The sequence below is a fragment of the Oryza brachyantha genome, chromosome 8 (genome assembly GCF_000231095.2).
Source record: "Oryza brachyantha chromosome 8, ObraRS2, whole genome shotgun sequence".
NCBI classification, from domain to species: Eukaryota; Viridiplantae; Streptophyta; class Magnoliopsida; order Poales; family Poaceae; genus Oryza; species Oryza brachyantha.
In genome coordinates, this window is record NC_023170.2 from 5,889,656 (window position 1) to 5,911,716 (window position 22,061).

Here is a 22,061-nt window from a genome sequence, read left to right on the forward strand (position 1 = left end):
CAAAACACAACCTCTAGTAATCCTTGCCAACTCGCCCGTTCCCCCTCGCATGGCGCCGCCGCTCGCCGCGGCCCTCCGCCGCCACGTCCTCCGGCTTCTCCTCCCCCACTCTCGGCGTCTCTGCCTACTCGCCGCCCACTCCCATTCCGACCACAGCGACTTCGAGCACGACTACCCCCTGCCCCCGGCCCGCGCCCCCGACGGTGACGGGGACGGCGAGCTCACCGCCTTCCTCCGCCGCCTCTACGACGCCAAAACCGCCGCGTCCTCCCCGAAGCACGCGCTGTCGCTCCTCCTGTCCTCGCCGCCCTCGTCGGCCCCGGCCCAGGCATCGCGCGACCTCCTCGTCCGCGCGCTCTGGGAGCTCCGCCGCGACCCTGACGTGGCGGCGCTCGCGCTCCGGTGGGGGGAGGAGTGCGCCAGCTCCTCCGGGGAGTGTGCGGGGCCCCCGCCGCCGGCCGAGGCGTGGCACCTGGCCATATGGGCCGCGGGGAAGGCCCGGCGGTTCGACCTGGCGTGGGCGGTCGTGCGCCGCATGCTGCGCCGCGGGGTGCTCACCAGCCGCGCCATGGTCATCGTGATGGAGAGGTGGGATGTCCTCCTCGGAACCGGTCTCCATTTTTCTGTTCTGTGTATAGCTTTCATTGTTGTGAGACTGGAAACTGCTTTGTCTTAGTGCTGTGCATCAATTTGTTTGCTTTACAAGTTCAGCTATGTCTAATTGCTCGTCAGAATTATGTGTTATTATTTGTTTGTGCTTATGTATTCCTTCATTTTGAATGCTTTACTTTGGTCATTGAATTGGTATTTCTAAGGTATGTGCGCCTGTCGAACTTGTTATGTTGTATTGATTTCGTTAAGAAAAACAGTTATCTGCTTGCACAAACGTATTAGCAAGTAAAACTGTTGCCAAGCAAGCAGCTTGTATGGATCCAGGATCTTCTTGAATATTATGACGTAGCTGTTCTATAGTCCATGACTATGATGGTCAACAGATATTCATGGTTTTGGTTCAATTTATTTATTAGATTAGTGCCTGGGAATATAAAGCTGTTGCATATCGTTAAGTTACCATTTCATGCAAGTTTTTAAGTAGTGATAATTCTGGGATTGTCTCCTTTAATCTTGTTGTAACTTATGAGTTGGATAAAATATATGTATGTTTCAATTAGCTGTCTTCCTATGAGGGGGCCATGAAAATGCTGACTTTGCAGCTGTCCATATTGTAGTGGCAGCGTTTTTTTTAATTGAGTTTTTACGTTTCCAAAATGCTTGATGGTCATCTCAGGGACATGGCTATTAATTTCAGGTATGCAGCTGCCAATGAAGTGAAAAAAGCAATCAGGACATTTGACGCAATGGAGAAGTTTAAAACAGAAGCAGACCAAACTGCATTTTACTCCCTTCTTCGTGCTCTTTGCAAAAATAAAAACATAGAGGATGCTGAGGAATTGCTTCTTGTGAGAAAGAAATTCTTCCCACTTACTACAGAAGGTTTCAACATAATTCTAGATGGTTGGTGTAATATAATCACTGATATAGCTGAAGCAAAGAGAGTTTGGAGAGAAATGTCAAATTACTGCATTACTCCTGATGGCACATCTTATATCCTCATGGTCAGTTGTTTTGCAAAAGTTGGAAACCTTTTTGATACCCTGAGGGTTTACGATGAGATGAAAAACAGGGGTTGGATTCCTAGTATTGCTGTTTATAATTCACTTATCTATGTCCTGACAAAAGAGAACTGCATGAAGGATGCACAGAATATATTCACTAAAATTGTTGATGAAGGTCTCCAACCAAATGTCGAAACCTACAACAGTATGATAGTTCCATTATGTGAAAGTCGCGATCTTGATAAAGCAAGGATGGTGTTGGAAGACATGATGCTGAAAGGAATTGTTCCAACTATTTTGACATACAATACATTTTTGAGACAAGAAAGCATCGATGAAACTATGATTCTCTTGAGAAAAATGAAGCAAGATCGCTGTGGCCCTAAGAGTGATACATTTCTCATGCTTATTGATAGATTTTTTCAATTGAATGAGCCTGGAAATGCTTTGAAGCTCTGGAATGAAATGAAAAGATATGACATCACCCCTTCTTGTTCACACTATATGTCAGTTATCCAAGGTCTGATCAAACAAGGATGCATGGAAAGAGCTTTAGAGTATTATGATGAAATGAAGGAAAATGGCTTTGCTTCTGATCCAAAACTTGAAAAGGAGTTCAGAACCTTTTTGTTGGCCAACAGAGACCATTGGAGAGGAAGTGGCAAATATAATATTATTCCACAGCGTAGCAAACATTTTGCTAGACGGTAAAGAATTCGGTGATAAATGCTGTACCATTAAATGTTCTTCTAATTGTTATTATCATCATGGAGACTTCATTAACAAAGGTGAATATTTTGGTCTTAAACAGTTGTGCCATCTGGCATCTTATCATTCTAACTAATGAATAGCCACTGAGTTTTCCATGAACCACACTTCCAAAGACTAACATACACAGTATTTTCTTTTGTCACTTAACAATTCTTAAACTATTGTTTTTGCACTTGGCATTTTTCATGGATATCATCCTTTATCTGGAAAAATGTTAATCTTTGTGTTATTTCATAGCTTATCTTTAGACATATTTGCATATCTGGAGCAGAAACAACTAATATTTTTTGGCAAATTTGAGGAATCATATTGTTTCTTGTTTTCAACTCTTTAGATTATGGAGGAATTAGGGATTCCCCTTCTCCTTTACGATGTTCTTGGAGATTTAAGTATTGGAATGTTAGGCCCTTATGATGTAGATATATGCGCCATGCTTTGCTTTGATCTTTGAGGAGTCAATTATGGGATATACATGCTTTCTGACATATTCCACTGACCCCCAAGAAAAAACGGCCAGCATCTTTTAGTATCTCGCATCTTTATGGTTTTGCACAAGTGTCTGTTTATTTTAGATTGGAGTTGCCCGAAGAGATCAAAGTAGTGAAATAATGATAATGAACATTGCACAATGTTTACTACATAGTTGATACCTCAACTGAAATATGTATATCTGATGCTGCATATCATTGAATTTGTTCATTAGTGTTTATTGAGTTTGACAGCAGAATCTGAAGGTCAGCAACTGTAGAAAACACATGACAAACTAATAATACAATGTAGCTAGTGTCACCTACATAAACAATATTTACTACATTTCCTATGTCTCACCTGTATGTGGACATCTGCTGATAGTTGCGGTAAAATGGTTCATCAGAGTTTGTTGAATATGAAGAATCCGCAGTTCAGTACATGCTGAAGAAAATATGATAAGGGAGCTATCTTGTTGGACTTGGGCATCATATTGCTAATCAATGGGATAATTCTGTGGCTGCCCGCGTATTATCCATGTAAGTCCTTGTTTAGTTCCCAAAAATTTCTCCCAAAAACATCATATTGAATCTTTGGACATTTAAATAGAGCATTAAATATAAATAAAACGAAAAACTAATTATATAGTTATGTGAGAAATCGTGAGCCTAATTAGTCCATGATTAGCCATAAGTGCTACAGTAACTCACATGCACTAATGATGGATTAATTAGGCTCAAAAGATTCATCTCGCGGTTTATAGCCGAGCCATGAAATTCGTTTTTTCCATTCATGTCCGAAAGTCTCTTCTAACATCCGGTCAAACTCCGACATCCCGTCAAACGTCTGATGTGACACCTAAAAATTTTTATTTCCCCAACTAAACACCCCCTAAGACCTGATGGTATACATTTCAAATCAGAGAATTTGACTCTTGGTCAGCCAAACTGAATCTTATAGATGTGCCATATTCCCTAGAGATTGAGCTACTTCAAGTTGCAAAAACATAACATCACCTCATAAAAGCTTACTGTTGACTTGGGTTTTTGCAGCAGGTTACTTTCAGTTGGGCTGGCCATCATTACGTTAACCATTTCAGTTGTATGTAAAGACAGCAGCTCCTCAGATGAGCATAATAAAATTGATGGTATCCTTCATTTTATTAATGCTGCTGGATCTCACACTTATGTTTCAGATACACACACAAACACAATATTTCAAAAATAAGTTAATCTCCATTTGATTAACTATCTCAGTTTCCATTTGAAGCCAAGCAAATCAGCCAGTTGCAAGTAGAGTCAGCTTTCAGTAATAGAACAGATATGAAATGCACAAGTGGCTGTCAACAAGCTGGTGCATGCCTTCAGATGATTTCTGGTCCAAATCATGGATGAATCCATAGAGTTAAGAGGTACTTTCTCTGGTAACAAATGCTTGATATTTTAGACAAAGATCCAGTATTCCATTTCAACTTTTCAGGGCCCCTTTGAAACACAGGAATGAAAAAACGGAGGAATAAAAAAACATAGGATTCTAACATGAATGTATGTGTAAAACAGAGGATTGCAAAAAAAAAGAAAAAACGTAAGAATGACCATTTGATTGGACCACAGGAAAAACATAGGAATTTGAGGAGAGAGATAGACTCACAGGATTTTTTTTCCATGAGGTTAAGGCCCCTTTTGATTCAAAGAAAGTTTATAGGAATTTTACAGGATTTTCTTTCTATAAGAATTTTTCCTACAAAAGCCCTTTGAATCAAAGGATTTTCATAGAAAAACTGGAGGAATTGAACTGTTTCCTATGAAATCCCTGTAAAATTCCTGTGAAATGAAGAGGCCGCCTCTTCCTATGCAAATTTTGGAGGTATTATAACAATAGGTAGAACCTCATGGAAAAAATCCTACGAGTCTTTATCTCTCCTCAAATTCTTATGTTTTTCATGTGGTCCAATCAAACGGTTGTTTCTAAGTTTTTCCTGTGTTTTGCAATCTTCAATTTTACACTTGCATTCAACCTCTTGTTAAATTTCCTCCAAAACAAAACTTGTATAGGAAGATGCATTCCATAGAAATTTTATAGGATTTCATAGGATTCATTCCTTTGATTCAAAGGGCTTTGTAGGAAAAATCCCTATAAAAATGAAATCTTCTAAAATTCCTATAAAATTCCATTGAATCAATGGGGGCCTCAAAGTGACTATGCGACATATTATAGGGCTCTTTGGGGATTTTTTTTTTTGGGGGGATGGAAAGCGGAGGTCCGCTGTAACAGACCGTTTCTGGTAATAAACTGTAAACAAAATTAATAACGAAAAATTGTGCTACCTATGTGCTTGTGTATTTAATTTCGTGTTTGATGTAATGTTTGGAGGGATTTCGGGTTTCTTAATCATCGCATGCGCAAAAAGTCGTCAACTCAAACTCTGCGACTAACAAAATCACAAAGTAAAATATATCAATGTGTTACTAGTAACTATAGTAACACAAAAACAAACAAAATAAAGAATGTATTTTATTCCCACCCAAAACGTAAGAGTAGAAGGTTCAAAAATCTCTAGGCATACCTGCACCTTTACGGATCAACTTTATAGGTGCATCTTAGTATATGGTTTATTAATTATAAAATATAAATTTTAGTTAAGAGGCTCAATGGTCCATGAGTATACATGTTTAGATTTATTTTCCAAAGATCCAGTGAACTAGTATTATTTAGTTTTTTAGTCCCATTGAATCAATAGTCACAAAAACGTACAATTACTAGTATCAAAGTGAGTCTCAACCACTAACCTACTCACTGTTGCTTTATTTTACTTTACTTATATTTTTGTTTTATGAGCAAAGAATTGGTATTATAACATTGATGACATAGTACTTCTAGACCTACTGTTGCTTTTTAATACATTGTGCACTTAAAAATGATTATTCACTATTGCTTTATCCTTTCTGGTGATACATAAAATATCTAAAATATCTAAGTATTTAGCGTTGACTTTGCTATTATTGTTTAATTTACCATTTTACTTTATTTAACTATTTTATTCATTATTTATTGCCGCTTTACGCAAATTAACGTAGCCACCCTTGCTACCGTATCGCATTCATACATTTCCCTTGGTGTGACTTGCTGAGTACCGTGGATTATACCCTGTCTTGCTCAATTTTCTTCCACTAGAGATGGGGTACGAGTCAGATGGAGACAACTCATAGGATTAGGTTTGATCCTACTGTCGAGACTGCCTATGGATGGGAGCCGCCGCTTTGCCAGATCAAAACTAGTCTAGTTGTTTATCTTTTTCCGCTGCATTCGAAGACTATTTTATTTGTTTGTAAGAAGTGGAACTGTAAGTTAACTTTGTCGATTGTGTACTCCGTCTGGTCATGTATGAGGATTTAATACATATTTAGTTTGGAAATTCTGGTTTGGAATATATAAGTGTGACAAGTTGGTCTCAGAGCCAATCTTGATCTTAGGATGAGCCAAATGAAAAACAGAGCCCTCTGAATTCTCCCCATATGCATATGCTTTTGCATCTTGAGTTGATCACATGTAGATTTTGTTTCCATGGTTGGTAAATTCTTACTCGCTCGTTAAAAATCGGATTTCTCTTGGAAAAGAGTCTGCTAGGGTATTAGTAAGTTCTGGGTTGAGAAAATTCAAGTCTTATTGGATCTTTATCAACTATTGGTTGAGAATTTGATGGAAGTATGCATTAGATCAAAACTAGGATTTAGGAGTTGTGGTATTTAAGTATCTATTCTAAGCTAAGTATTTTATTGTTGCATTAAATTTGTACTATAGTTATGGTTAATGAGGTTGTGTCTGGTATCATGCAAAAACGTTTCGTGCATTAAAAGCCTTCTTTTCATGTTTTGTTCACTTTAGTTGTTTATCGTTTTATTTAATTTGAATCTAAGCATTCATTGATTCCCAACCTTTGACTTCTATATAGAAGTCAGACCTACCGCCGCCGCACCGCCAGGACTTGGGAAATTTTGTCACAAAGCTTAATTAGTTGCATGACATTTCTGGTGGGCTCAGTGGCGAGTTCCCTCATCGTGTCAGCCTAGAGTTACACAATATCCCCACCCACTTGACCAACATGGTGGTCACAGCGTCAGGAGGCACATCGAGCACACTTGTCAAGAGGCAACCTACAGGATGATGACGAGGGTTCACGAGAGACATGACATTGACCTTCACAGCACCTATACCAGTACCACCCTAGTCGAGGCCACAACGATAGCGTCGACACCTTTCGTTTGGCAACAGGAGAGCAGGACTCCAACCTCCTCAAGGCACCCAAGGCCCTCAATGACAGGAAGCTTCTAGAGATAGCTAGTCTGCAGGACGAGGTGACCCACCTCAACATGGAGACTCTAGGGGCGACCAATGTCGAGAGGGCCTCATATCCGTGTCATGCCACGGAAGTCAACCACTGCTACTATGCATGTGTAGCTGGCACACCAGAATTCGCCACCCACACCGGAGCCTTTGTCGTAGTTCGTCCCACTGCCTTCACCGGTAGTAGGTCCTCCCCTCACCTTCATACCCCCTTCCGCGATGGTGGAATCATCTAGTGGTAATGGTGGATGGATATCCGCTATACCCTCCCTATCTGATACCACCGGGAGTGGGTCTAGCTTAGCTTTTGGCAACGATGAGTCGTACCTGCGCTACTCCAAGAGCTGCTCAAAGGAAGAAGGAGATGAGTAGGAGTCAGACTACAATTGCACCGATCGCCACAACCTCTGCGAGCACTAGACATCATCCCTAGTTTGCCGTTTTCATTAATTTGCTTGGTTGGTAGTTTCCGTGCTTAGGTTTGCTTTGATTGTGGGTTAGTGGTGCACCATAGCAAGTAGAGGTGTTATGCTTGCGCCATTAGGTGTCACTTCCCTTTATTTGTTTTAATTCATATCAGACAATTGAACTATATATATATTGTAATAAAGCCTATGAATTAAAACTAGGGTCGGGTGGACAGTGTCGCACGGCCGGTGGGGGCATGCGGGCGTTGGCGGGCAGTCAGCAGATAGGAACATGCGACTGTGAGTGTGTGAGAGAGTACTGACCACTACTAAAACTAGGGCTAAAACTAGGGTTTATTATTCATATGGTCCAAAGGCCCAATAAGCTTTGTATAAAAAATGAGCCAAATCATTTTATTTTTTTATTTCATGGCCCCGTGGGGATCCTACAGGTAAATATTGCCTCGATCCCGAATCCCCGTGGGGATAATTTTATCCACGAACCCGTTCCCGCCGGGTCCTCACCCTTTGCGAGGAAATTGCCAAGCCTATGTCTGATCCACTTGTAAGCAAACAAGTCCTAAATTTAGGATGGATAACAAGGTTAGAGATCTTACCATAGCGAGCTAAAAGGATCAGCTTAGCTTGTTAACCTGTCTTTTATTTAAATCGCTTTCATAATTAAATAACTTACCAATTTATTGTATACTAACATAATAATAACCACTAACCGATAGAGACTTCACTAAATAAAAATAGTTAGGTGTAATTAAAACAGTAAGCGCTAGCTAAGGGATAACAAGTATATGACGATTTAGGCCGCGTTCGGTGAGGAGGTTGGTAAGTTAACTTATCCGGCACGGAAAACGTAGTACTAGATTAGTATATGATTAATTAATTATTAATTATTAAAAATATAAAATAGATTAATATGATTTTTTAAAATAACTTTCCTATAGAATTTTTTGCAAAAAAATACACCGTTTAGCAGTTTGGGAAGCGTGCGCGCGGAAAACGAGACAGATAAGTTAACTAACATGTGTTGACGAATGCGGCCTTAGTAATCTTTATACTAGAAAGTGAGACGAGCCACTCAGGGGCTAACCCACTTTGACTCGACTTGTTACCACGTGAATTAAATTCAAGCCAAGCTCGTCACGAGACGATTCGAATCACAAACTTCGAATTTTGTTCACGTCTATCTAAACTTGGGTGAGAATTTTTCTAATTTTCTTAGAATAACTTCAATTTATGTAGAAGTGACTTGATATTTTTTTATTTTTATTACTGTTCTCGAAGAAAAACAACTTTCTATTGGCACATCACATGGAACACTCCATCCACCGGGATATTGCAAGGGTCACACAGTTGTCACTCACTCACTCACCCGTGGGCCCCACCCAACTGGTCCCAGGCTGCCAGCCGCAGGTGACAGGAGCACCCATTGCAATCCAGCCCAGTGCCTGCCTGCCCGCCAACGGTAAAGTCCAAAACAGAAGCATCCTTTACAGCAGCAGCCTGCCCCCTCCCCCGCCACTGGATGCTCTGCCACGCGTCTTTTACGCTACCCGATGCCATGCGGCCCCTGCCCTGCCTCTCCCGAACGTTCGAAAGCCCAACGGCTACCTCCACCCCCGCCTCGCTATTTAACCCTTCCCCCTCCCCGATGGCCTGCCTGGACACCACCACCATCACCATCTCCTCCTCCTCCTGCTTCCCACGACTCCTTCCTCTCTCTCTGCTCGCTCGTCCGTAACTACGCCAGTCCGATGGCGGCGGTGTTGGCTGCGATGCTCTGCGCCGCGCTGGTGGTGTTCGCGGCCGTGGCGGACGCCAGGGACCTCACTGTCGGCGGCAACGGCGGCGGCGGTGGGTGGAAGGTGCCGCCGCAGCCCGACGCACTCAACAAGTGGGCCGCGGCCACCCGCTTCCACGTAGGCGATAAGCTCGGTGAGTCACTCGTGGGATTGTGATTCCTCCACTCGCGGACTCCTCTGTCTTGTTTGATCTGCTGTCTTCTCATCTTCTCGCTGTGTGCGTGCGTGCGCGCAGTGTTCAAGTTCGACGGCGCGGCGGACGCGGTGCTGGAGGTGACCCGGGAGGACTACAACCGCTGCAGCACGGCGAGCCCGCTCGCCACCTACAAGCCCACCGGCGGCGCCGGCGCCGCCACGGTGCCGCTGACGCGCTCGGGCCTGCACTACTTCGTGAGCGGCGCCCCCGGGAGCTGCGACAAGGGGGAGCGCGTCATCGTCCTCGTCATGTCGGAGAAGCACAGCCGCCCAGGCCACGGCTTCTTCGCGCCGGTGCCGGCCCCCGCGCCCGGGCAGTCCCCACTGGCCGCGGGGCTCTTCCAGGGCCCCGCCCCGTCGCCGGCGACCGGTGCCGCCGGAACGACCGCGGCGAGCGCCGCCCTGCTCGTTGCCGCAGCCCTCCTCGTTGCGGCGGCGGTCGCCGGCTTCTGAGAAGACTTGGTTTTTTACTGGGAAGCCTGGATAGAGTTTTGGGATTCTTTGATTTCTCTAGTTTTGCGTGTTGTGCTGTGAGATTGCTGGAAAAAAAACGCTTCTTCTGTCTATAGAAGAGGATGATAAACTCATAAATGGATGGTGAATCGATCAGATGAACTTGTTGCATCAAGATCATATGGCTTGTTTATTTCATGAAATTTTTTGGATTACATGTCACAGGTGATATTTGATCTGATGTTGGAAGACTATTTCTATAACTAATTAAAAAAAAACTATTTACATAAGAATTTGTTCTATCATTATTACATATGAGTTACTAGAGCAGTTATGGCTAATCAATTTTTTTCTAAACTATGTAATTAATTATTTCTTTTAACTACCTGCTTGTGTAGTAGTGATAATAACCTAAACTCCAGCCAAGTAACAGTAGTTTCCAGCATTTCCTTGGCTGTTTCTGAAAGGTGTACTAAAGAAAAATCCATGTCTGTGCACCAGCTGCTTCAATGACTCATACCATGTGATCCCTAATGCCATCGCTAAAATCATGTTTTAGTTTGTTGCTGAAACCTTCAAACTTTGCATACGAAGGAAATTATGTTCAGATGTTTTGCGTAATATTCTTGCAGTATTAAGAGGTTCGCAGTCACCAAGTTGCACGTCTGCATGCAGTTATGAGGATTAGCTGTTTTACTAAAGAAAAGGACTAGGAAAAATCCATGTCTGTGCACCAGCTGCTTCAATGACTCATACCATGTGATCCCTAATGCCATCGCTAAAATCATGTTTTAGTTTGTTGCTGAAACCTTCAAACTTTGCATATGAAGGAAATTATGTTCAGATGTTTTGCGTAATATTCTTGCAGTATTAAGAGGTTCGCAGTATTTAGAGGTTCGCAGTCCCTAAATAGGAGTATGAAATATCTCTGGTTCATCAACATACACTTGGTAACTGCCAGCACTATGATAGAGCAATTATTGCAGGTCTAGAATAAGATTGGACGTAAATATCAATAAGGAGTATATACTTTATAAAATAACTCTGCTTTCTAGCTAGACCACACAATTAATTGGAAAGTGAATGTCTAGATGACATAAAACTAAGAGATGCTATAGGTAAAGTAGTACCCCTCTGTAGAGTAAAATGTGGATATTCACTCCTTGGTTTCTAAATTGAAAATTACATCCATAGCAGAAAAATGAATCTATGGGAGATTCTGGCCTGCACATAGGTGAAAAATAATTTCTTTTATTTTTAGTGGCTGAACTTGTATGATTTAAAGTACAAAATTGAAAAAAAATTTAAAAAAATTCCAAAACAATGTGATTAGATATTTGTAAAGCATATTTGTGTCAACCTTGTGGATGGCCAATCTAACGAGGTCCAATGTGTCCATGGAGTGTGCCATCGAGATCTTTGCCCTTAGTAGCCACGATATGGATAAGTTCAAAGCCAAAGACATTGGTGCAGATGATCTATTTATAATTTTTTTGGAAAAGGATCTAGACGTAGGAAAACAAATATACAGATAGGTCCTCAATGCCACCCACGCCAAGCGACGAAGGTCTGGCATGTGCTCATTGGGAGCTCCTTCGCTACATCCTTCGAATATGCCATTTGGGTCAGATCCAGGAGTTCCGGAGGCATAAGTGCTTAGAGGTGGATTTGGCTACAAATACTGATAAGATCTGGCCGTGTAGTGGGCTGCTAGCCGGTGGAGGAGCAGAGGCAGTTACATTCAGTAGAGAGAGTACTTGCCAATTGTAGAGTCAAAGTAACTGGTATGACTCGAAAACGAAAGTTTAGAACTTGTTTTAAGATCTCTTACGCATTCAACGTGTTAATGCTAATTTTATGTCAACAAAAACATAACAACAACAACAACTATATGTCAAGAAATTATCCACGTGTAAAAGATCGAACTTAAATGATGTAAAGCCAATAGTTCGCTTTACTGGAAACTATAACTGGTTTGTTGATGTGCCTAAATTGTATTGAAATTAATTTGTTTTTACATGACCTTGGGCAGATATATCTATACACTTGGGCCAAACTAGACCCTGAATCAACTACATGCATCCGATCGGACTCCTGTCTGTAGGGCTCAAGGAAACCTATAACTTTAATCAACTATATCTGTATCCAATTTGAAAATCATCAATCTTCTTAATAGATACCTTCCTGCGCATGAATCGATTTCCAAATCTTCACACCAACACTTTAGAAACTATCGACTTTGTTTATAGAACTTTTTTGTGAACGCATCGATTTCTGATTTTACGGTATCTTCCCAAAGATCAAAACACTAACGAATATCAAAATACCACCGTTAACAATTCTATTTCATAGATATATAATAATTGTATGGGAACATTTAAAGCTAGTCATCTGACACTAAGAGGGTCTATATGAAATTCTGTATAAACATGAAAAGTTTTTTTAAATAAACAATCTAACACGACTAAATTTATCCAAGCAGTCAATTATTTTTTTTAAAAAAATAAAAAGTTTGATTACGGTAGTTGGGTCTTACAAGCAGAATTGACATGTCAAACGAGCCTCTTAGTTGAGCAAGTAAGAGAGTAAGTCCTTCCCGTAGAGAGATAGTAATCTCTTTAGGTTTGTTTTGAACATGCTTTTATGCGATTGAAAGAATGTGATATTTCTTACAAGTTTTGCCCATCAGATAAGGATTGGATAGTTTTTACAAGAAATCAAATTATTAAGAAAAAAACACGGTCAGAGGAATTTATCCATAGCTATAGAAGCCGAGCTGTCTACTTTGCTCCACCTAAACTTATCTTGGGAGAAACTAAAGAAAACAACAGAATATGCACAAAAAAATAACAAACTCGAAGCAGCAACTGGAACCAAATTTCAAGATTTAAGAAAAAATCACAAACAAAATCAAGAAACCAAGAATTGAAAATATAGCAATGGTGGCGGTGTTACCTAGAACCATAAAATCTGATAGAAGAAACACAATTTTCATTGGCGTAGATGGACAAAGAAGCTACCGATCACAAGCGGTGAGATAGAGCAGACACTGACCATGACACATCCCTCCATACTTACCTTGCTTTATTGGTACAAATTAGACAACACAACTATTGGATCGCTCGTGGTTATAGAGTGGGTGAATATAGACATAGTTAAAACCCCGTTAGTACCAGGTCAAATTTTTATCTCTTGATACATAGCAATTTGAGAAATGGTAGATCAAAAGAGAAGCTAATGAAAAAGTTAAATCAAAAGGTAGAGATTCAAAACTAACATCTCTTTGAGAATAGACAGATATAAATAGACACATCAAAAATAAAATACATCATTAAAAAATCCAAATAGAAATTAAATGTGGAAAGCATAAATTCAGAATTTAAATGAAGTCAATAAATTAAACTTCATAATTTATAAGTTAATAAAATTTGAATAGACTAAAATGGAGACTAGATGAATTAGTTATGGATTTTATAAGTTTAATGTGTTTTTAAGCTAAACAGAAAAGCCTTAAATCGATTATTGCACAATTGATGGGGTTTAAGACGTCAGCACCGGAGGAGGCTAGCGCCGACAGGTGGACCCCACCTATTGCTGAGAGGGGAGGGGAGAGAGGCTGGCGAGCGGGCTCGGCCTGGGAGAGAGAGGGAAGGGGGAGGATAGTCGGCTGACGAGCAGGCCCCACCGACCAGAGGGAGAGAACAGGGGAGGGGAAGAGGAGTTGGCCGGCGGTGCGATGGGTGACCAACGGTGATGACGACAACGGCACGGGGAGCGGCGGCGTGAGGGCGTGGTCAGGGGAAGCGGCGGCGTCGGACCGACGTGGTGGTGACGGCGCACGACGAGCGTAGATGCACCTGGGCACCAGCGACGATGGCTTGGCGGCGGCGAGGCGAAGGCAGGGTGAGGAGTGAAGGCAGGGTGAAATTCAACTTTAAATCCAGTTTATGATTTTCTGTTCCCGAGATATTTTGGAATATTCCGACGTACTTTGATTTAATTAAATTAATTCTTTAGAGGGGATTTTTCCTTAGTTAATTCATCGAATTATTGTTTACCGATTTTTTATTGATCTTGGCTTGGGATAGAAACTTGGGGTGTGAGATCAGCTGAGAAAACCTTGTGGCTAGTTATTTGGCTTATTTTGTAGCACTGATTCTGGATCTAATGGCTAAAATCAGCTGAGATAAAGCAGCAGTTTAAATAAATAACAGAGCTTAAAGAATAAAGGTAATTAAGAACAGTAAAGCGTAAATAAAATAAGCAGTTGTAAAGTACCACAACACTGTCCAACATTACACCACGTTGCAACAGGCCTAACCACTACTCAACATTACACCACGTTGCAGTAGTCCCGAGAGATAACCAATTTACTCAAGTTATTAGGGTTCACTAATCACAGTGAAGCTGGGAGCTCGCCCGTAACCGTGGGCACGGCTATTCGAATAGTTTATACTTTGATCAGAGGTGTACTACTGTACCCACAAGACATGACTCCACTACACTTGAATGTGCGCCGACATACCACCACGGCATACCGGAAAGGAGACCGTGATAGGACCCATTACACAACCCTCCCTATTTAATCGTACCACACTTCAGGTTTCACCCCCACCTTTACACCAAGTCGGGCAGTCCCCTCTTGTGCCTTGGTAGATCCGGAAGCAGGAGAAGCTTTCGTTACACCACGATTGCCCGTCCATACTCCATCACGCCTACCCTTGCCTGGGTACGTCAAATAGTTCGAAGTCATGCTCCAAATCCCACCTTACCCATTTCGGCATGTCGTTAGTACTTAATGACTTCCAGGGTTTCCCGTGAACCGGTCCTTAATCGCCATGGGTGCGAATCTCAAAACCATGCACCCACAGCTCACCATTATCAATGTTTTAGTTGACATTAACCCGAACCGGGTAGTGAATCATTATCTCAGCTATTCAGAACTAAGCATAATTATATGTGATCCCATGAGCTATTTGTTCTAAGCATGGCTAAGCATTAACCTAGGCCTGACTCTAATCAAGTTACCCCTGGTCCAGCAATGAACAAAGTTGGATAAACAACGGCATAATAATAAGGTTTACCCAAAAATAGCATAAAGTAAGTACTTTAATTAAAACAATGCATATTTGAAATAAATAAGCGGGGAATTTGCAATAATGGGTTCAATATGTTCAAGGATGAGTGTCACTTGCCTTGCTCTGGCCCTTGGGGAACTTCGGCGACGATCTCGAAGTAAACCGGCTCTTCGGCGGGGTCCGAATCTAAGCGACAAAGCACAAAAATAAATAAAACAGGCACAAACTCTACTGAAACAGCAAAAGAAACTATTTTTAATGGATTCTTGATAATTTTATGAATTTAATGAAATTTGAATGGACCTAAACGGAGACTAGATGAATTACTTATGAATTTTAGAAGTTTTCTGGGTTTTTAGCTAAACAGAAAAGTCCTAAATCAATTATTGCGCAATTAATGGGGCTGCTGACGTCAGCGAGGAGAGAGAAAACTGACGGCTGACAGGTGGGGACCACCTGTCGGTGAGAGAAGGGGAGAGGGAGAGACTGACACGCGGGTCCCACGGGAGGAGAGAGGAAGGAGGGGCGCGGGGTGACTGACGGGTGGGGCGCACTCGTCAGCGAGAGGGAACAGAGAGGAGGGGAGCAGAGCGCGGCTCGGGCGGACGGCGGCGGCCGGCGGGAGCGGCGGGCGACGCGGCGGCGGCGGCGCACGGTGACGGCGGCGCGACGGCGACGTCGCGACGGTGACGACCGGCGAGCGGCGACGGCGTGACAGCGACGACGGCCGAGGCGGCGACGCACGGCGACGATGGAAGAACAGCGGCGACGGCGACTGGCGAGCGGCGACGGCACGGCACGCGCGGGCGCAAGCAACGGCGGCCAGACGTCGGCGACGCGGAGGCGACGACGACCACGGTGGCCGGCGGGAGCGGCGAGCTTCGGTCTCGTCCGTCGACGGCGCGCGACTCAGCGGCGGTCGGCCGGAAAGGGGGAGAGAGAGGGGAGGAGGATGGGGATGCTCACCGGTGTCGTCCAGAGCGCGGACGGGTTGGCGAGATCGAGGCGAAGGTGGCGACGCGGGTTGGAGCGGGAGATCGGCAGCGGCGGCGGAGATCGACGGGCGACGGCGAGGGGGCGAGACGCGGTGGCGGAGGGGTTGGAGGAGCTGCGGCGGGCGCGAGGCGTCCACCGGCGACGATGAGAGCCCGGGAGAGGTTGGCGACACCGAGGCGGAGGCAATAACGCGGCTAGGCGGCGACGACCGGCGACTGGTAGCGAGATTGCGAGGCGGCGGCGAACGGCGGCAGCGCGGCGGCGACTCGAGCGACGACGGAAAGTGAGCGACGGCGCGCGGCGGCTTGGGATTTATAGGGTGGCGGCACCGGCTAGGGCGGGCGGAGGTTGGAGACCGAGTCGGCGACGACGCGGTCTCGGTGGCGGCCGTTGCGGCGGCGGCGGTTGCGGCGACGGCGCGGAGTCCGGTTCGGACGCGGCGCGGCGCGGCGCGGGCTGGCGGAGAGGCGGCGAAACGGTCACTGACAGGTGGGCCCCACCTGTCAGTGGCGCGAGAGAGGAGGGAGGCGGCGCAGACTCGCGGCGCGGGTGCAGGAGCGGGAGCTGCGCCAAACGGCGGCCCAGGCGGGAGCGCGCGCGGGCGGAGGGAAGCGGCCGGCGCGGCTGGGCCGGCCCGGGAAGGAAAAGAAAAGGAAAAAGAAAAAGAAAAGGAAAAAGAGAGAGGGAGGAAAATTGGACTTCGGCCCAATTTGAGAAGGAAGGGAAAAAGAAAGGAAAAAGGAGGGAAAAAAGGAAAACCCCACTTTTGCCGAGTTTTAAATTAATTTGTTTGGCCAAATTTTATACTTCTGCAATTTGAATTTAAATCCTGTTAGTTGATTTGCGAGCCTCGATTTAATTGAATTAATTCCTTTTAGAGGGATTTTTCCAAAGTTAATTAAGCCAATTGTTATTTACGGATTTCTTTTTACGATTTAGGCTTAGGACGAAACTCCGTGTGTGACAAACCTACCCCCCTTAAACGGAATCTCGACCCCGAGATTCGGAGGCACTGGCGAAGAGGGGCGGATGGGCGGCCTTGAGCTCATCTTCTCTTTCCCATGTTGCTTCTTCTTCTGAGTGGTGACTCCACTGAACTCTGCAGAATCTGATCACACGGTTTCGAGTCTTCCTTTCACTGGTTTCTAGAATCCGTGCTGGCTTCTCCAAATAAGTTAGATCTTCCTGAAGATCGATGTGTTCGGAGTTGGTCTGTTCTTCAGGCACACGTAGGCACTTCTTGAGCTGCGACACATGGAACACGTCATGGATTCCGGCCATGTCAGCGGGGAGTTCCAACTGATACGCAACTTCTCCCCAGCGTTCCACTATCTGATATGGTCCCACGAAACGTGGTGCCAATTTTCCTTTGGTCTGAAATCGGTGTACTCCTCGCAAAGGTGTGACGCGGAGGTACACATAGTCTCCTACTTCGAAGGCTAAGTCCCTTCGACGATTATCTGCATAACTCTTCTGTCGAGTTTGAGCTGTTTTCAACCTTTCACGGATTATTCTGACTTTTTCTTCCGCTTGGCCTAAAACTTCAGTCCCAAAAACTTGACGTTCTCCTGTTTGATCCCAGAAGAGGGGTGTACGACACTTTCGCCCATACGGCAAATTCTTATCCCACGTTCCTCCAAAGTCGAGAGCGCAAGCTCTGAGCATATCTTCAAGAATCTGATTTACCCTCTCTGTCTGACCATCTGTCTGTGGGTGATATGTCGTACTGAAGTTCAGTCGGGTTCCCAATTCTTCCTGTAGCTTCTGCCAAAACTTTGAAGTAAACTGGCTTCCACGGTCAGAAACGATCTTCTTCGGTACTCCATGTAAACACATGATCCTAGCCAAGTAAATCTCGGCTAATCTTTTCCCCGAGTAGGTAGTGTGAACTGGTATGAAATGAGCGACCTTTGTCAATCGATCAACAATTACCCAAATCGAGTCATGACCAGCAGCAGTCCTTGGTAAACCAGTGATGAAATCCATCCTGATTTCTTCCCATTTTCATTCTGGAATCTGGAGAGGTTGCAATAGTCCTGCTGGCCTTTGGTGTTCTGCTTTGACTCGTTGACAAACATCGCACAAGGCGACGTATTCTGCAATTTCTCTCTTCATACTAACCCACCAAAACTTTTCTTTGAGGTCCTGATACATCTTAGTACTCCCAGGGTGAATAGAGTACTGGGTTTGATGAGCTTCTTGGAGTATCAGCTCCTTCAACTCCCTGTTATCTGGTACGCACAACCTGTTTACCATCCAGATTGTTCCATGTTCATCTTCTGAAAAATCTCGGGCCTTACCGACTCGCATGTTTTTCTTTAGCTCGGCTATCTCCGGATCATTTGCTTGGGATTGGCGAACTTGATCCACCAAAGTGGGCTGCGCTTCTAGAGCTGCCACAAAGCCTTCTTCGACTAAACCCAAATTTAGTCGTTCAAACTCCTGTTGTAACTGCTCACAAACTTCTGTTGTTACCGCAGCATTGCAGTAATTCTTCCGGCTCAAAGCATCTGCAACTACATTTGCTTTGCCTGGATGGTAATGGATACTTAAATCATAATCCTTGATCAATTCCAACCATCTTCGCTGGCGGAGATTCAAATCCGGTTGTGTAAAGATATACTTTAAACTCTTATGATCCGTATATACTTCACACTTGTTACCGATCAAGTAGTGTCGCCAAATCTTTAGGGCATGCACCACAGCTGCTAGTTCCAAATCATGAGTCGAGTAGTTACCCTCATGTGGTCTCAATTGACGAGAGGCGTAAGCAACCACATTTCCTTCTTGCATTAGCACACATCCCAGTCCTGATCCGGATGCGTCACAGTAAACCTGGAAGTCCTTCGTTTGATCCGGCAAAACCAACACGGGTGCCGAAACGAACCTTTGCTTGAGCTCTTCAAAACTCCTATCGCACTCACTAGACCACTTGAACTTCTCTTCCTTTTTCAACAACTGTGTCATTGGCTTGGCTATCTTTGAGAAATTCTCAATGAACCAGCGGTAATAGCCCGCAAGTCCTAAGAAACTCCTGATTTGGGAAACCGTCTTAGGCGGGGTCCACTTGATCACTGACTCCACGTTACTGGGGTCTACTGCTACACCTTGGGCATTGATCACATGGCCAAGGAACTTCACTTCATGCAGCCAAAAATCACACTTGCTGAACTTGGCATACAACTGGTGTTCTCTTAGCTTCTCTAGCACAATCTGCAAATGTTGCTCGTGCTCTTCTTCTGACTTGGAGTAGATAAGAATGTCGTCGATGAAGACAACCACAAACTTATCCAGGTATTCCATGAACACCTTATTCATGAGATTCATGAAGAATGCCGGGGCATTAGTAAGTCCAAACGACATTACCATACACTCATACAAGCCATAGCGAGTAGTGAATGCCGTCTTAGGGATATCTTCTTCCCGAATTCTCAACTGGTGATACCCTGATCTCAAATCGATCTTGGAGAAAACTTTGGCTCCCTTCAACTGATCAAATAGGTCATCAATCCTTGGCAGAGGATACTTATTCTTAATAGTGACATCGTTCAAAGCACGATAGTCCAGACACATTCTCTTAGTTTTGTCCTTCTTCTCAACAAAAATAACCGAGGCACCCCAAGGCGAGGTACTCGGTCGGATATAACCTTTCTGAAGCTGTTCATCCACTTGCTTCTTCACTTCTGCCATCTCATTGGCGGCCATCCTGTAGGGTCTCTTATAGATCGGTGCGGTTCCGGGTACCAAGTCGATGCGGAACTCGATCTCTCTTTCTGGCGGCATCGTTGTGAGATCATCTGGAAACACCTCCGGATACTCACAAACCACTGGTATGTCTTCCAACTTCTTTGGGTCTTTGACTTTTTCCGAGGGCTGCTCTTCGGCTTCCATCTGATTCAAACAAGTCCTGGTTGACACTGACTCCAGCGACTGATAAGTCACCACTTTACCTTCTTCACTGGTCAAGGTGATTGTACGCTTGGCACAATCAATCACTCCTTGATGCTTTGTAAGCCAGTCCATTCCCAAAATGACATCTAGGTCTTTAGATTCGAGAAGGATGAGATTGGCTAGAAAGGGTATCCCTTGGATTTTTATGGACACATCAGGGCTACAAAGGTCCGAAAACATACTATGCCCTGGAGTATTAACCCGCATCGGGTCTCTTAACTTTTCCCTTTTTAACCCAAGCAATCCCATAAACTTCCTTGAAATAAAAGAGTGTGTAGCACCAGAATCAAAAAGTACTGTAGCAGGTACGGAGTTGACAAGAAACGTACCCAGTATTACTTCTGGCGCAGCCTGTGTTTCTTCGGCGGTGACGTGATTTACGCGAGCTTGCACGAACCTTTGCCCACTGTGCTTCGGCTTCGGGCACTTGTCAGCAAAGTGACCTGGGTTGCCACAGTTGTAGCACACCCCAGGCTTTGCACCTGCATCCTTCCTGACTGGAGGAGGTTGAGCTGTTGGTGGAGGAGCATTCTGTTGTCGGGGAGCTGGTGCTGGAAGAGCGCGTTGAGGTGGAGCACGCTGGGATGAACCACTGGAGAAGTTGCTGGGATTGTAAGGACGATGTTGGCGGACAATGAAGGTTGATTGCCCGTGCTGCTGATTCGAAGGATAGGAGCCGGTGTGGAATCGGGGCTTCTAAGGAGGCGGCTGGTTAGACCTGGACTGCGAAGCCTTCCTCTTTCTATCCATCTGGAGGTGCTGGTCCTCTTGACGGATGGCCTTGTCTACTAGTTTCTCAAAATCAGCATAGTCGCCCGAAAGCAACTGCTTTTTCAGTTCATCATCCAAGCCTCCGAGGAACTTTTCTTGTCTTTCGGCGTCAGTGCGGACGTCCTCGGGAGCGTATCGCGCTAGGCGATTGAACTCATGAAGGTACTCAGTCACCGTCTTGGTACCTTGCTGCAAAGCGTGGAACTCACGCTTCTTCTGTGTGACTATCCCATCGGGAATATGGGCCTTGCGGAAGTTAAGGCAGAACTCCGCCCAAGTCACTTCCGTGGTAGCGGTGCGGGTAACCAGGAAATTATCCCACCAAGCAGAGGCGGGACCCATCAGTTGATGTGCGGCGAAGGAAACCTTCTCTTGGTCAGTGCACTGCAGTAGATTGAGCTTCTTCTCGATAGCATGGAGCCAATCACTTGCCTCCTTGGGGTTGGTGGTACTTGAGAAGGTTGGGGACGAACACGAAGAAACTCTGGTAACTTGGACTGCACAGGGGGTGGTCCATGCTGTTGCTGGTTGTTTAGGTTCTGATTTAGAAGCTGGTGGAGCACTTGTTGATGTTGCTGCTGTTGCTGTTGCATCTGCTGCATCATCCAAGAGAGCATCTGCATCTGGCTAGCAAGAATCTGGGCAAGCGACGGGTTCTCTGGTGGAGGCGGCGGGGGCGGTCCTCCGGTGCTGGACTGGTCGGTGTCGCGGTGGCCGTGGCGGGTGTTCACCATCTGCGGGGGCGGGAGGAACAGAAAGAGAAAGAAGAAAAAGAAACGACTAAGGAAACATGGGCTTTATTTAATTAGTGAACTGTAATTGTCTTGCTTAAGAAACACACTTAAAAACCACACAACTCCTGGCGGCACAACCATAACCCCACTACTGCTATGGTTCACCACTAGCCCCAAGCGAAGCAAACCTAACACACCAAAACTAGCACACAACGACTAAAACGAAGCTAAGGGCGGCGTCTAGGGCACGGAAGGGGAGCGACGATCGACGACGGGAGACGGATCTTCTTCCTCGTCTTCAGAGCGGCTTCTTGAGTTGCTAGGGAGACCATCTTCATCTTCACCAGAAGCGGACTCGCTGCTGCTAGAGACCGAGACGACCCTGTTGCGGTTCCTTGCTGCGTTGAACGGGGAGACACCTTCCTCGGGCACAGGGGTCGGAGAGGTTGGCACCATCTGC

The 22,061-nt window shown here is 44.8% G+C and overlaps 2 protein-coding genes across 7 annotated transcripts; both read left to right on the plus strand.

The window, feature by feature from the left end:
- LOC102704170 (pentatricopeptide repeat-containing protein At1g80880, mitochondrial) lies at nucleotides 1-6,359 on the plus strand. Of its 6 annotated transcripts, none has more exons than XR_001550807.2 (5): nucleotides 1-588; nucleotides 1,310-2,404; nucleotides 3,262-3,394; nucleotides 3,908-4,266; nucleotides 6,030-6,359. XR_001550807.2 is itself a non-coding variant. In XM_006659933.3 (2 exons), exons 1-2 carry the CDS (start codon nucleotides 50-52, stop codon nucleotides 2,325-2,327), a joined length of 1,557 nt encoding a protein of 518 aa, XP_006659996.3. In that variant the 5' UTR covers nucleotides 1-49; the 3' UTR covers nucleotides 2,328-2,475. The 6 variants fall into 6 exon arrangements, 1 of the variants encoding a protein (XP_006659996.3); XR_005812346.1 differs by lacking the exon at nucleotides 6,030-6,359 and having other exon boundaries at nucleotides 3,908-4,002; nucleotides 4,125-4,417; XR_001550810.2 differs by lacking the exon at nucleotides 6,030-6,359 and having other exon boundaries at nucleotides 3,240-3,394; nucleotides 3,908-4,417.
- Nucleotides 6,360-9,294: 2,935 nt separating this feature from the next.
- Nucleotides 9,295-10,317, plus strand: LOC102704442 (mavicyanin). The gene is made up of 2 exons (XM_040527129.1): nucleotides 9,295-9,556; nucleotides 9,659-10,317. Exons 1-2 carry the CDS (start codon nucleotides 9,376-9,378, stop codon nucleotides 10,069-10,071), a joined length of 594 nt encoding a protein of 197 aa, XP_040383063.1. The 5' UTR covers nucleotides 9,295-9,375; the 3' UTR covers nucleotides 10,072-10,317.
- Nucleotides 10,318-22,061: the final 11,744 nt, after the last annotated feature.

Coding starts and splice junctions, on each gene's coding strand:
- LOC102704170 (XM_006659933.3), top strand. CDS start 50: ATGGCGCCGCCGCTCGCCGCGGCCCTCCGCCGCCACGTCCTCCGGCTT. Junction 589..1,309: donor ATGGTCATCGTGATGGAGAG/GTGGGATGTCCT, acceptor TATTAATTTCAG/GTATGCAGCTGCCAATGAAG.
- LOC102704442 (XM_040527129.1), top strand. CDS start 9,376: ATGGCGGCGGTGTTGGCTGCGATGCTCTGCGCCGCGCTGGTGGTGTTC. Junction 9,557..9,658: donor CCACGTAGGCGATAAGCTCG/GTGAGTCACTCG, acceptor GCGTGCGCGCAG/TGTTCAAGTTCGACGGCGCG.